General features: G+C 49.3%; 1 protein-coding gene across 1 annotated transcript in view; it reads left to right on the forward strand.

Annotated features, from left to right (window-relative positions):
* SLCO2B1 (solute carrier organic anion transporter family member 2B1) overlaps nt 1–12,145 on the forward strand; it is a 64,930-nt gene that overhangs the window by 17,839 nt on the left and 34,946 nt on the right. Inside the window, exons 3-5 of the mRNA XM_009276871.2 lie at nt 8,946–9,083; nt 9,184–9,346; nt 10,759–10,986. Of these exons, the coding sequence (XP_009275146.1) occupies nt 8,946–9,083; nt 9,184–9,346; nt 10,759–10,986 (529 nt within the window). The remainder of the gene's footprint in view (nt 1–8,945; nt 9,084–9,183; nt 9,347–10,758; nt 10,987–12,145) is intronic.

Here is a 12,145-nt window from a genome sequence, read left to right on the forward strand (position 1 = left end):
CTTGATGATCTTAGAGGTCTTTTCCAACCTAAACAATTCTATGATTCTATGATGATCACACAATTTGTGCAACTGGTGGTCTGCTACAAGATACTATTGGAGAAGTGTAGCAACACTCAGAAGAAAAAAAGCGTAAACATTTAGGTAAGACAAGTATCTGCAGAGTGGAAGTAATAATCAGCATTGACTACAGTGTTGTCGGAAAACGCGAGTTCTCAGCTTGCATCAGAATCAAGTTCATATTTCCATCTTCTTTTCTACAAAAAGGACATTCTGGAAATTTTGTGCTTTTTTCTTACACATCACAAGGAAGCAGGAAACTAAAACTAAGCCAACTGTTGGTCCAGCTGGATGACAATTGCTGTGTTCAATGGAGCATGTTGTTTGGCTTATGAACATCAACTTTCAAGATGTTCTTGTTTAAACAACAGAGATGACAGGTGCAGAGAATAGACTACTATGGGAAGAGACTGTTGCGAAGTGGGAGCTTGAGACACAGAGGTCTGGGGGAGCCAGAGGTGATATGATGTGGGAGCAGATCAAAAACCGCTGGGCGAATAAATGGAGAACAAGATGGAAAATGCTTTTTCTGTTATTATGCAGCCACAGGTTTGGGGATTTTCTTTGTACGTATGCAGTATGCACACACATGATTTAACATGAGCTTTTCTTAGCACGTCGCTGCAAGCGTGTGTGGGAAATGATGGTTTCATTTACTTAGGAGAGTTGGTAGTGACTTGGTAAGTTGGGAGATCAGATTCCTCATTCTCTCTGTTGTCTTTTCATTTAATTTTAGCGTAAGCCAGAGCCAGTCATATAAACCTTGCTTCTTCAAAGTCTTACGGCAAGGCAATGCTGGAAGTGTCCTGCTGGACTCAGTGCAACCTCAGGTCCTCTCCAGCTGAGCGTTTGAGGAACTCTTTGCAGAACCACGGGCTGGTTCATTCTCCTTTGGTTGAATAATTTACACCTTATCAATAGTGGCAGCATTATCACCAATTTAATGATACATTCAGAGTAGCTGGAAGCCAATTTAGAGAGTCTCACTAGGTTGTAGAGCAAAGGATGACAGCCAGTGTTAAAGGCTTAAGATTTCTGTCACTTTTGTGGGGAAGATTTTGGGGTTTGGGTTTTTTTTTTTACAAATGCTGGTAATTTAATCACCCTCATTCCTTGTGGCAGAGGGGAAATGAGCTCAGAAGAAGTCACAGGGGCAGAAGGTTACCAGTGGCTGGAGGCACGGGAGAGGGGAGAGCTCGGTGCCATACAGTCCTGAGGTTTCTCTCCTGATCCTCTTTTCAGTCCATTTGGCTCTTGTTTTTTTTTACATGCCAGCAAGGTTATCTTTAAAAATAAAATCCCATTGATTTCTCCTTGCGGAGAAATTTTAAAGGGGTTTGAAACTTCAAAGATTAAAGCCACTGAGGTGCAAAGTCAGCTTGGGTCTGTGAGCAGAATCAACATCTATTTTGCTGAGCGAAGGTATTTATGAAGGTAGATGTGGAGGAAACTCTTCATGGGGAATATTGCAGGCCAGACCTGGGCAGGGCAATGGGCAGCTCTGAAACTGCCCATGTTGCTGGAGTCTATCGCTTTCTGAAGGGTCCCTGGAGACCACCCTGAGAAGGGCAGAAAGTGATTTTGGTGGAGACCGTTTCTGCTCCCGATGGACACCCTACTGCTGAATTTCTGCTTGGAAAGCTCAGCAGAGAAACCCTGACTGATCCCTCCAGGTCAGAGCAGCGTTGCAGGAGGCTGCAGGGATGATTGCAATCACAGCAGGCTGGGACCAACCTCGCTGAAGCCATTGCCAGGCGTTATCCTGGCATTGCCAGGCGTTATCCTGTCTGCAGCACACGGCCAAGGAGAGCAAATCCTCTTTTCCAACCCTAAGTTTCACATTAAACTGCTGAAGGACTTGTTTTTACCCCAAAGGCAGAGCTGACCTGACCATGCATGTCACCAAGCACACAATTATACTCAGCACAGGATGTTTTCCCCAGATCTCTTTTTTTTTTTTTTGGCTTTCAAGAAGTTAGGTCACCCTGTCCGGTTTCTAAATGACTTCCTTGGAAAACATAACTTCAAGTCCAGGGTTTGAGTGGTTCTTGCAGAAACACAAAGCCATTGCACAATGTGATTTATGCGTTTGAAGTGGCTGAAGGACCAAAAATCACAGCAGTGTAATTTTTATATATATATATGTACCTACAGAGAGAGAGAGTGTGTCACGAAAACTAATCGCCGCGTGTCAAAATGCAACTGAGAAGCATAACTCAAAACTGCACTTCTGGGGAATGCTCCCAGGGCTGATGGTCCCTGAGCCTTTAAGATACTTGGCATGAATTCCTACAGTCCATCAGAGCAGATTAAATCAGGTCTGCTGCTGCTTCCAGTGAAGTGCAACACCTTGTCTTGGCTTCAAGGAGTGTTTTGCATCCCACGCCAGACACACGAGTTTGGGAAGAGCAGTTCTGCTGAAGAGCTGCTTATGCAAAGACATGGAGAAGTAGTTTGGGATCCTCTGACGGAGACTGCTACAGAAGGAGAAACTTTTTTGGAAGGCCTATGTGTGTGTTACAGCAACAGTTCACCTGCAGATGAAGAGGAAGCAGACTGAGAGCGATGACTTGCTGGGCAGTAAAGCATAGCCCATAGTGTGATCCATTGTAGTCAGTATGAAGAGGTTTTGGCCAATAAAACTGGGGTATCTGGAAGACCTGAAAGGCCACTTGGATGTGTGAAGACTGTGGTTGCTAATGCGGTCACTGCTGGGTTGTCTCAGGTGCACGTGTTTTCAGGCATCGTGCCAGCGGCGAGGTTGGTGAAACCCCTCCTGGTAGGGACACGCGTGGGAAGGTGAGCAGCCCCAGGGGGATGCCGTGGTCCCACAGCCACATGTTTCCCATCCCTGCCAGACCCTGCCTGTTGCCATCCTGCACCTTGAGGACATGCACGACAACCTCCATGCCCCAGAGGTGGCTTCCAGGTTCATTTGCAGACACAGCTGTGGATCCAACACCCTTCCTCAAGGGATGGCGTGCACGTGCCCACTTCCTAAAGCTATCGAGGAGCTGGCTGAGGACATTCACCCTCTGTGCGAGCTTCAGCCCTTGATGTTTTCTGCTCTGTGCTTTAGTTCAAGAACAAACCAGAGCTGTCCCTGCCCCAAGCCTTCATTACAAGTGGTTCTGCGCAGTGGTAGGGACTTGTGCCCAATTACACGCAACTGGTTTTGATTAAACTGGAACCAAGCTGATTCCTCCCAGACCCGTTTTCTCCTCTCTGTAACAGCCCAGTGCACAGGATTTTATCATGTGCTAAGGCACAAAACCCTTTCTTAAAATAGCAGCAGAAGTCTCCCAAACACATGGAAACAGCGTGATAGGGACTTCCCTGTGACCACTGGGGCAAGACTGTGTGTGCGACTTTCAGAGCCCTTACATGGAAGGTTTGTTGCCAAACTGCATGATCAACACTAGAAACACAATGGAAGCCTTGTAAGAAGTTTTTTCCAGACCACTGAGAGAGGAGATACTGGTGTTTAATCCCCAGTCCTGCAATTTATTGGCTGCTTAGGATTGAGTACATTTCTCTACTCTCTTACACGTGCGGAGTGGGAGCAGCAATACCTCGCCGATGAGATGCAAGGCTTAGTAGAGCAAAGCCTGCAAGAATATATTCAAAAATATAGAGAAAAGCAGAAAAGCAGCGAGTTCCTCCAAGAGTGCACGATTGCAGAGAAGCTCCTGTTCAACGTGTGGTAGAGCAGAGACGCACTCATCCCAGTGCTGGTTGTGGAGGGTATAGATGTTGGGTTGGGATGTCGTTGCCTGTGGGTGAGGGCACCTCACCAAAGACCTGGTGGGGATGCCGCTCTTCCCTCTGGGGCACTGGGAAAATGTCTCGGGCACTCTCCATGCCACACTGGTGGTGGGAAGCAGACGTGGCACATCTCCGAAGGAGGAAGGTTGCTCTACACCCTGGTACTGCAAGGGGGTTGTTTTTGGCAGGGGTACATCAGCACCAAGCAGCCGCTGTCCCTGGTCTAGTGTGATGTTTGGTGTTATCCCAACACAGAGCCTAAGCAGGCTCTTATAATAATGCTTCACAGATGTTTATTTTTTTAAAAAAAGCCATTTAAAAAAACCTCTCCCTTCCTTCCTCCTCAGCCTGTGCAAGTGCTCGTTTCGATTCTCCAAGTTGTTTTAATTCTACTGATGGAGAGGGGAAAGGATGTGAGCATGGCTTGGCCCATAATGGGAAAGAGGTGCCAGACAGCTGGGCTTGGGATTGCTTCTGGGAGCAGCCAGCTCTGGGGCTGCTCCTGTCTTTCCATGACTGCGACCTGCTGTCGGGGCCCAGGTCTTGGGAAAAGGCTAGTGTCTGCAGACCCAGGTCACCTTCTGATCTTCTCCTGCTGCTGGGGTAGCCCATCAGACCCCGTCCAGGTGTGGAGGGACCCCAGCCTCAAGTCCTTGGGAAAAGTAACTAGATGGCACAGAAAGATGATGCAGAGGATCTGCCTGCCCTGTGGCATGGGCTATCTCCCAGACCTAGCTGAGAAAGGCGCAGGGTGGCATCTGAGTCTGCATGTGGTCGGCCCTGCATCGAATACCATGGCAGGTCCCAGAGGAGCCCCGTGATAGACACACTGCTGTGGCTCAACCACCCACCACCACCATCACAGCTACAATGGGGCAAACTGGAAATCACACACTAGCAATTACCAGCTCTCTATTTCTCGCTCATTAAAATATTCCCCAGCCTAAAAATGCCCCGTGGTTAGGGTGGTTGCCCGCAATGACTCCCTGAGGAGCAAGAAGGAGACTTGACCTTGCAAAGCTTGCAAAGCAAGACCTCCCACTTTGCTACCTTAGGAAAGCAAATCACCATCATGGAGAAATGGGAAACACAAAATCTGGCAGATCCTCCAAAAAGCCGAGTTTTTCTGTGACATTTTCCCAGAACTAGTTGACTTACAATCGCTGCAGAAGTTGGAGAAAATGCAGGCAATGGTCTTCACATTCCTGTTTGTTTCTTCCTTCCCAACCATTTCCATCTTGATTTTGACTTTCTAAATGTTCCCCTGCTTGCTCTGGTGTTCTGACTTGTGTCTAAAAACTTCTGTGCAGCAACCAGTGCAGTTACTATCTGGGTATCCAGGTTTTTATAAATCTCGTGGTCTTTGCTCTTTCAACGCAGACAGTGCAGAAATGTTAGATGTTGGCCCCTCTAATGTGTTTGGTTGTTAGCAGTCATTTTTGAAAAAGGCATGCATTGAAGAAAAGAGATTGAAATGTTTAATTAAAAACTGCTATCGATAGCTTGATCTTAGGAAGCTCTGCCGGGCAGCCTGTGGGGATTTCCTTCCCTTCGTTTCATCCTGCTGCTTGCACTGCGGTTGGATGCCTTTGCAGCTCTTTCACCGCCCCCGCTCCCTCGGTGGGACACGGTGCATACCTGAGGGCTTTTGCTGTGCTGTCTTTAAACACCCCACCAGCTCCTGGTGTTACCCAGGCCCTCTGTCCTCCGCCTCTGGTTTCCTTAAGCTGCTGCAATCCCCTCGGGATGTCCTGCCACCAACGATGTCCTCATACTCTTGCATTGGCCCAGGCTTTTGCTCTTCTCCGTGTTCCCCAGGACCTGCAGTACTGCTTTTCTCTTCCAGAAAAGGGAGAGAGAAGCCTGTAAAAACCCCTTGCAGATTTCAGTGAAGGAGCTCTCTGCACTCCAAGTCTGGATGTTCATCCCCTGAAGTCCTGCCCTCCAGGCTGTGGCATGGAGGGCATCCCCCAAACCCGAGCAGACTGGAGGGACACAGGTGGTGGTTGCTCTGTGGGCTGCAGAAAGTGCAGGATCCTTCTTCCAGTGTAGGGTTTTGGTCTGGATGACCGGAGCTGCAAGCAACAGCTTGCTGGGAGAAAAACAAAACCCTCTTATCATGAGCATCGTGGTGTGGCCGCGTTCCTGGGCACATCCCAAAGGCAGGACCGAGCCTGCCCTGCACCTTCACCCCAGCACAGGCTGGGGGAGCACGGCTAGGTATGTTGACACCGGTCCCCAGATCAGCTCCTCCAGGGATGGAGGGGGCATTTAGCACACCAAGAGCCCGAGCAGACCTCAGCATTACAGCTCATCTGGCTGTACCTCTGAATTATCACCTACTCCATGACTTGGCCCTGGGCCAGCTGCTGCTTTCCCAAAAAACCTGTGACGCTGAGGACTGGGGACCATTCCCAGCAAGCATTTGGGGTGAAACCACCCTATTTTGAAGGCTCAGTGAATTTGATAGGATGGATGCAGGCTATCCTGTTCCCACTGGCCTTGGCGTCAGAGAATGGCCCCCGGCCTGTTTCATGTACAAGTATAGACTCAACCTTTGGGACTCAACCAAAACTAAGCTTGCAGCCGTGCATTTGAATGGAAGAGGCCTGAATCATGGCTCTTGGTGTCACACCCCACTTTCAAGGCTGCGTTAGGCTTGTAGTGTGGACAGGATTCACAGCCTGTACTTTGAGAGGGTGGAAAGAGATGCTCTAGGTTGGGAGGTTGTTTCCCGGGAGCTGGTAAGCAGATATAATTTGATTTTAGTGTGTTGCCTTCATTCTTAACAACGCTGCTGTCTGCTGCTTCTCCCTCTTTTTGCCGGGAGTATGAAGAAGCAGGCTCTGCTGGCAGGGAAGGATTTAGATGAAAGCGGGCTTTGTAGGGCTAGCCCTGCTGAGATCTCCTGGGACAGGAGAAGCGCATGTCCATATGACCTCTGGCAACTTGGAGATGCTGTAGGCATTTATGCCCTGCGGCTCTCGAGCAGAGCTGAGCTTATGCTCTGCAGCATTTGGTCCTCAGGGAAATCTCTCCCTCTCTTTACGAGGGTCATGCTGGTGTCAGTAAGGTGCGAAGAGCATCTTTCCGGACCGTACAAGTTAGAGAGCCAGATGTCTTGATCAGATACAGAAATGTAAACAAGTGATTTTTGCTGCAGGACAAAATGCAGCGTCGTGTGTGCAGCCGAAGACAAAGAGGGACATATATCTCCCCAGCAGGTCTAAAGTCCATGAGTCTGTTCCTTTTCCTGGCAGATCACCAGCCGTGCTGTGATCTGATGGCTAACAGCAAACGGCCCCTGGAGCCAGAAGAACCGGGGTCTTTCCCCGGTGCTGACACCAAGCCACTGCAAGTCCTTTGCAGGCCCGTCTCTCTTTTCTGTGCTTTAGTCTGCCCAGATAGGGGAGAATAAAATAGCAGATTCCCAACCCATTTTGACCTCCTGTGCTGAAGAGGATGTGGGGCAGTGGTGGGCGGCTACTGAGCTGATGTAAACCAATGTGCCTGGATTGGCATGCCCGTTAGGCTGTGCGTTATGGCTGCCTGGAGAAAATTAACCTGACCTCAGCGTTTCCATCTGAACTCACGTATGCAGGAAACAGTGCCTGGACATAGCCAGTGTGTCTTGCAGGAACGTGGGAGTTTTAGCAAAGCTGACTCTAGGAAAGCTTTCCTTTGGCTGGGTGACATTTTCTTAGTCCATACACGTTGTACCCCTCAGTGGTGACATGAGCCTGGAAGGGGGAAGGTCCTGGATCGCATCCTGATTTACATGATGCCAACACGTCACTTTTGGTGGTGGTACCCATACCCCGGTTCTCCAGCTCTCAGGGAGCCGAGGGGGCTTGACCATCCTCTTTTTTCCCTTTTTGTGCTGTAAATAGTCCCTCTGCTTACACAGCAGTCCAGTTTGGCAGTGACCCCACTTCAGCTCTGTATCAGAACGAGACATAGCAGAAATCCAGGCCAGGCTGAGCAGCTCCTCCGGCCGAGACTCCTGCCTGGTGGAAGCTGGCTGCAAAACATGCAGAGCCGGAGCAACGCCCAGCTCTGGCCAGCGACTGGGAAAACGTCTGCCAAAAGCAGCACCCTGTGGCTTTGGGCAGCATCCAAGGCTGAGGGCAGCAGCTCTGCAAGGACCCAGGGCTATTCAGCCCATCCTGCAGTGAGATGAGTGGTCCGACTCCTCAGGGTACGCGACCGTTTGGGTTGGTTAGTTTGTTTTAACTCATCTGGGGACTGGAAGGATGCCTGTGGAGAGCCACGTGGCAGCAGGGAAGGAGATGACTTGCCACCTCCTTTCCTTTGCGGAGTGCTTTGCAGAGCTGTGGATGAAGGGTGGGTGGTCTCCATCCCTCCTGGGACAGTTAATTTGGCACTTGCAAAATGCTTCTGTGTGAGGAGCAGGAAGATGGATGCTGCTCTCAGTAATGGTGGGGCAGTTGGAGCCACGTGTTCGCCTGGGTAGCCGAGCACCAGTATGTCCCAAACTCTGGAGGAGACGAGGTCAGACAATTTTCTGGGAGCTGATGGTCTTTGACAAGGTTTCCTTCTGGAAGTGGAGACGAATCATCACATTCTCCAAAAGGAGATACGTCCTTTACATCCAGAAGGAAAGGAAAAGAGAAAGTCTGAATTATTCTCCCTGACCTTCTCCTGACTTTCTCTAAAGAAGCTGTTTGTTGCTGTGTTCGGAAGGGCTCGTTCCTGTCCCAGAAGAGCTCCTGCCAGCACTGGGGATGGCTGCCTGCCTCGGGCTGGAGGGGAGCGGGAAGGTTGTGCAACCTTCCACTCCTGCTGCTGGATCTCGGGGTCAAGGCCAACACAAACTAGCAGTATCCCAAGTGAAATGATCTCTCTGTCCAAAGCCACTTTCAGCTGAAGAAGCTACACTCTCCTTACAAATACTAATCCTATTGTCATTTTTGGCAGAGGACTATTTAATGGCCCTGACCTAATTTCAGAAGACCGCTGATGGCAGGAATGGGGGTAATATTTCAAAGGCTCATGGTCAAAGGTTCATGTTCAATAATCACACCTTTGTGTAGGAGATGCAGTTTGTTATGTTGCAGCTTGCAGTAATCATGCTGGATGCTCTCTTTTTGTGTTGACAGTTCTTCGTTTTCTGCCACGGGCTCCTGCAGCTCTCCCAGCTCCTGGTCTCCGGCTATCTGAAGAGCTCCATCTCAACCATCGAGAGACGATATGGCCTCTCCAGTCAGACATCAGGGCTGCTCGCTTCCTTCAATGAGGTGAAAACCAGCTTGCTTCTCCTAGTCTACCTGGTGAACGCTCTCCCCATGCTCCAGTCGTTCCCTTGTGAGACTTCTTGGTCTGTGTGTCCTGCTGCAGGTTGGAAACACGTTGCTGATCGTCTTCATAAGTTACTTTGGGAGCCGAGTGCACAGACCCCGTTTCATCGGCTGCGGTGCCATCCTCGTCTCCTTGGCCGGGTTCCTCATGTCTCTCCCCCACTTCATAACTGGACCCTATGAGTATGACCAGTCCGTTGCTAGTAGGTACTCTAGGAACTTATCTTATGCCTTTTGGGACAGACAAAGGGGTTGGGAGCTGCAAGCTGTAATTTTGTCCTCAAGTAATTTTAATTTTATGAGAATGAAATCATCTCAGTCCTGAGAGGCAACAGCTAATGGTGGGAAGCAGAGCCAGGGGACAGCTGGAACCACAGGAAAGGGCATGAAAACCATCAAAACGTAGGCTGTGCCTCTGATTCTCCTTGTCTTCTGCACATCCACGTAGCAGACAAACACTGGGTAGCAGGAAGGTCTTCCCCAGCCATCGGGGCTCTCATCTTCCATGCGTTGAGCCAAGTTGTCCTCATGCACATGAACTGTTCCCTTATTTTCATAACGTAGATAAGATAAGGTCTCATGAACACTGAAGCCCTTTACAGGAAGGAAACAAGAGGTACGGGAAGGAGCTTGACTCAACCCAACAGGGCAGCTTTGGGGGTGGAACGCTGTTGTCTGCAATGGGGGAGCACTGGTTTCACACCTAACTTCTCCTGCTTATGAGCTACCTCACTTGTCTTCCTGTGCCCAGCTGAGCTGTCTTTGAGGGAACGCTTTGAGGTTTTAGACCCCACTAGAAAATCAACCTTCTGTGAGACACATGCAGGTGTAAATCACTCATGGAGGAGCAGGTCAGGGTGGATTTGGGATTTTCTCCCTGAAGGAAGGGGAAGGGATGAGAAAAGAAAGAAAGGAGAAGACCACTCTCTCGTTACCTTCCCAAATCCTGCCATGAAGGTCCAGCAAATCTTTTAGAAACCTCCATTAAACAGCTTTTCTCTGGCTCGTCAGAGAGAGCACAGCTGGTCCACGCAGCTGCAGCCACCAAAGGAAGACTTAATAGGTGAATAATTCATGGATGCAAACAGGGGGTCAGGTGCTAATGACAATTTGGAAACAATTAGCCATGCGTTTCAGGAGTGCTGTGCAGGTGGCCTTGTGTCAAGCACTCAGAGTTGCGTATGATTTGGGGCATAACCATGGAAATCCTGCTATAAACACCACCACCCCCTCCCCCAGTATTTTAGGGAAGATAAGGGTGCTAGAATCACCACTTTCACTTAGGCAGCTTTGTAATCCATTTCTGGGTAAAGTTCTCATTTCCTGAGTTGCTATTCACGAAATCTGCAGTTTTGCTCACTTACCTTTATTGCAAGATCTATCAAAGGTCCTGGAAGTGACCTCAGCTCTGCTTTTTCCATGGAGGTGGCTTTTCATGGCATGTGCATCCATCTCGCTGTGAACGTCTGCACAGTAATATTTGCACTTTGCATTTTCTTCCACTGACATTTCCCACCTGACATCTACTGAGTGCACATCTACGTGCTTGCCGCTATCTTAGGGAAGCTCTTTCTCCAGACTGAGCCCCTTAGACCTGCTCCCCTTGTCATCGCAGGCATGTTCAGCAACACCACTGACCTGTGCCAGCCTGGGGTGCCGGGGTCCCAGGGGAACCTCAGCAATGCCGGCTGCACCCCCCACGCCGCCAGGGAGAACCACGAGGTTCTCCTCGTCATGTTCATTGCCCAGGCGCTGCTGGGCATCGGTGGCGTCCCCATCCAGCCCTTTGGGATATCTTACATCGATGACTTCGCCAGTGAGAGGAACTCCCCCCTCTATTTGGGTAAGGCTGGGGCTGCTGTGGGAGGAGGGGAAACTAGAATTAGCCCTCTATAGCAAGGCCAGACAGTACTAATTTGCATTAATGAGAGCAGAGCTTGCTATAGCCCTTCTGCTCTACCCAGTGCTAGGAAGGTTTCTGCAAAAATAGTTTATCCGCTTCAAGCTTGGACAGACTGCAGACAGACCAGGAGTGCTGGAAAACATGATTTGGGGGAGATGCTGGGATTTTTGGCCTGAGAATGATAAGCCAGAGAGAGACACAATAACCGTGTCCTCCTCCAAAAAGGCTTCAACAAGGAGAAGAGGAATAATCTGATCTCCATGTTCACAGGAGGCAGCTATGGGCTCAAGATGCAGCAATGAAGACTTTATTTAGATATAGAGAAAATTATAGGAAGCTAAAAAAGCAGGATCAACCATCTGGGAGGTGGGCAAGTATCCTTCAGCGGAGGGGGTGCTGGAGAACAGCTTGGGCACACAGCAGCGAGGGATGTCCCAGGGTGGTGGGATGGACAAGATGGTCCTTGTAGGTCCTTCTAGCCCTTTTCCAGCTGTTATCTGCCTTTTGAACTGAATGGGACAGCAAGGGTGGCTCAAAAACAGGTCGTTACTGCCGAGAGACTGGAAGTACAGCATCAAATTTGGCTCTGGTAGATGCTCCAAACCTCTGAACCGTATTTGAAAAGATCACCTCTAAGATAGGATTTGAATCTTACATGTGTTTAATTTTTTTATCAGTAATTCACACAGGAGAGTTTGCTGATAACTTTTATCTCCTCAAGCTTGTAAAAAAACTTTGCATTTCCTGGATTTCTTTCTTATGCCAAGGGGCACATATTGTTCCTGGGTGTATTTCAGTCCTTATAGGAGGCTGAAGAAAAGTGGCAGGAAAGATCCGAGTTTTGCAAAACCTTTCCTGTGGAGGGATCCTGGTGTCCTGGTTTCGGCAGGGATAGAGTTAATTTCCTTCCTGGTAGCTGGTACAGTGCTGTGTTTTGGATTTAGGATGAGAACAAAGTTGATAATGCACTGATGTTTTAGTTGTTGCTGAGCAGTGTTTACACTAAATCAAGGACTTTTTAGTTTTCCATGCTCTCCCGACTGAGCAGGCTGGAGGTGCACAAGAAGCTGGGAGGGGGCACAGCCAGGACAGCTGACCC

The sequence above is a fragment of the Aptenodytes forsteri genome, unplaced genomic scaffold, assembly GCF_000699145.1.
Source record: "Aptenodytes forsteri isolate BGI_AS27 unplaced genomic scaffold, ASM69914v1 Scaffold459, whole genome shotgun sequence".
NCBI lineage: Eukaryota > Metazoa > Chordata > Aves > Sphenisciformes > Spheniscidae > Aptenodytes > Aptenodytes forsteri.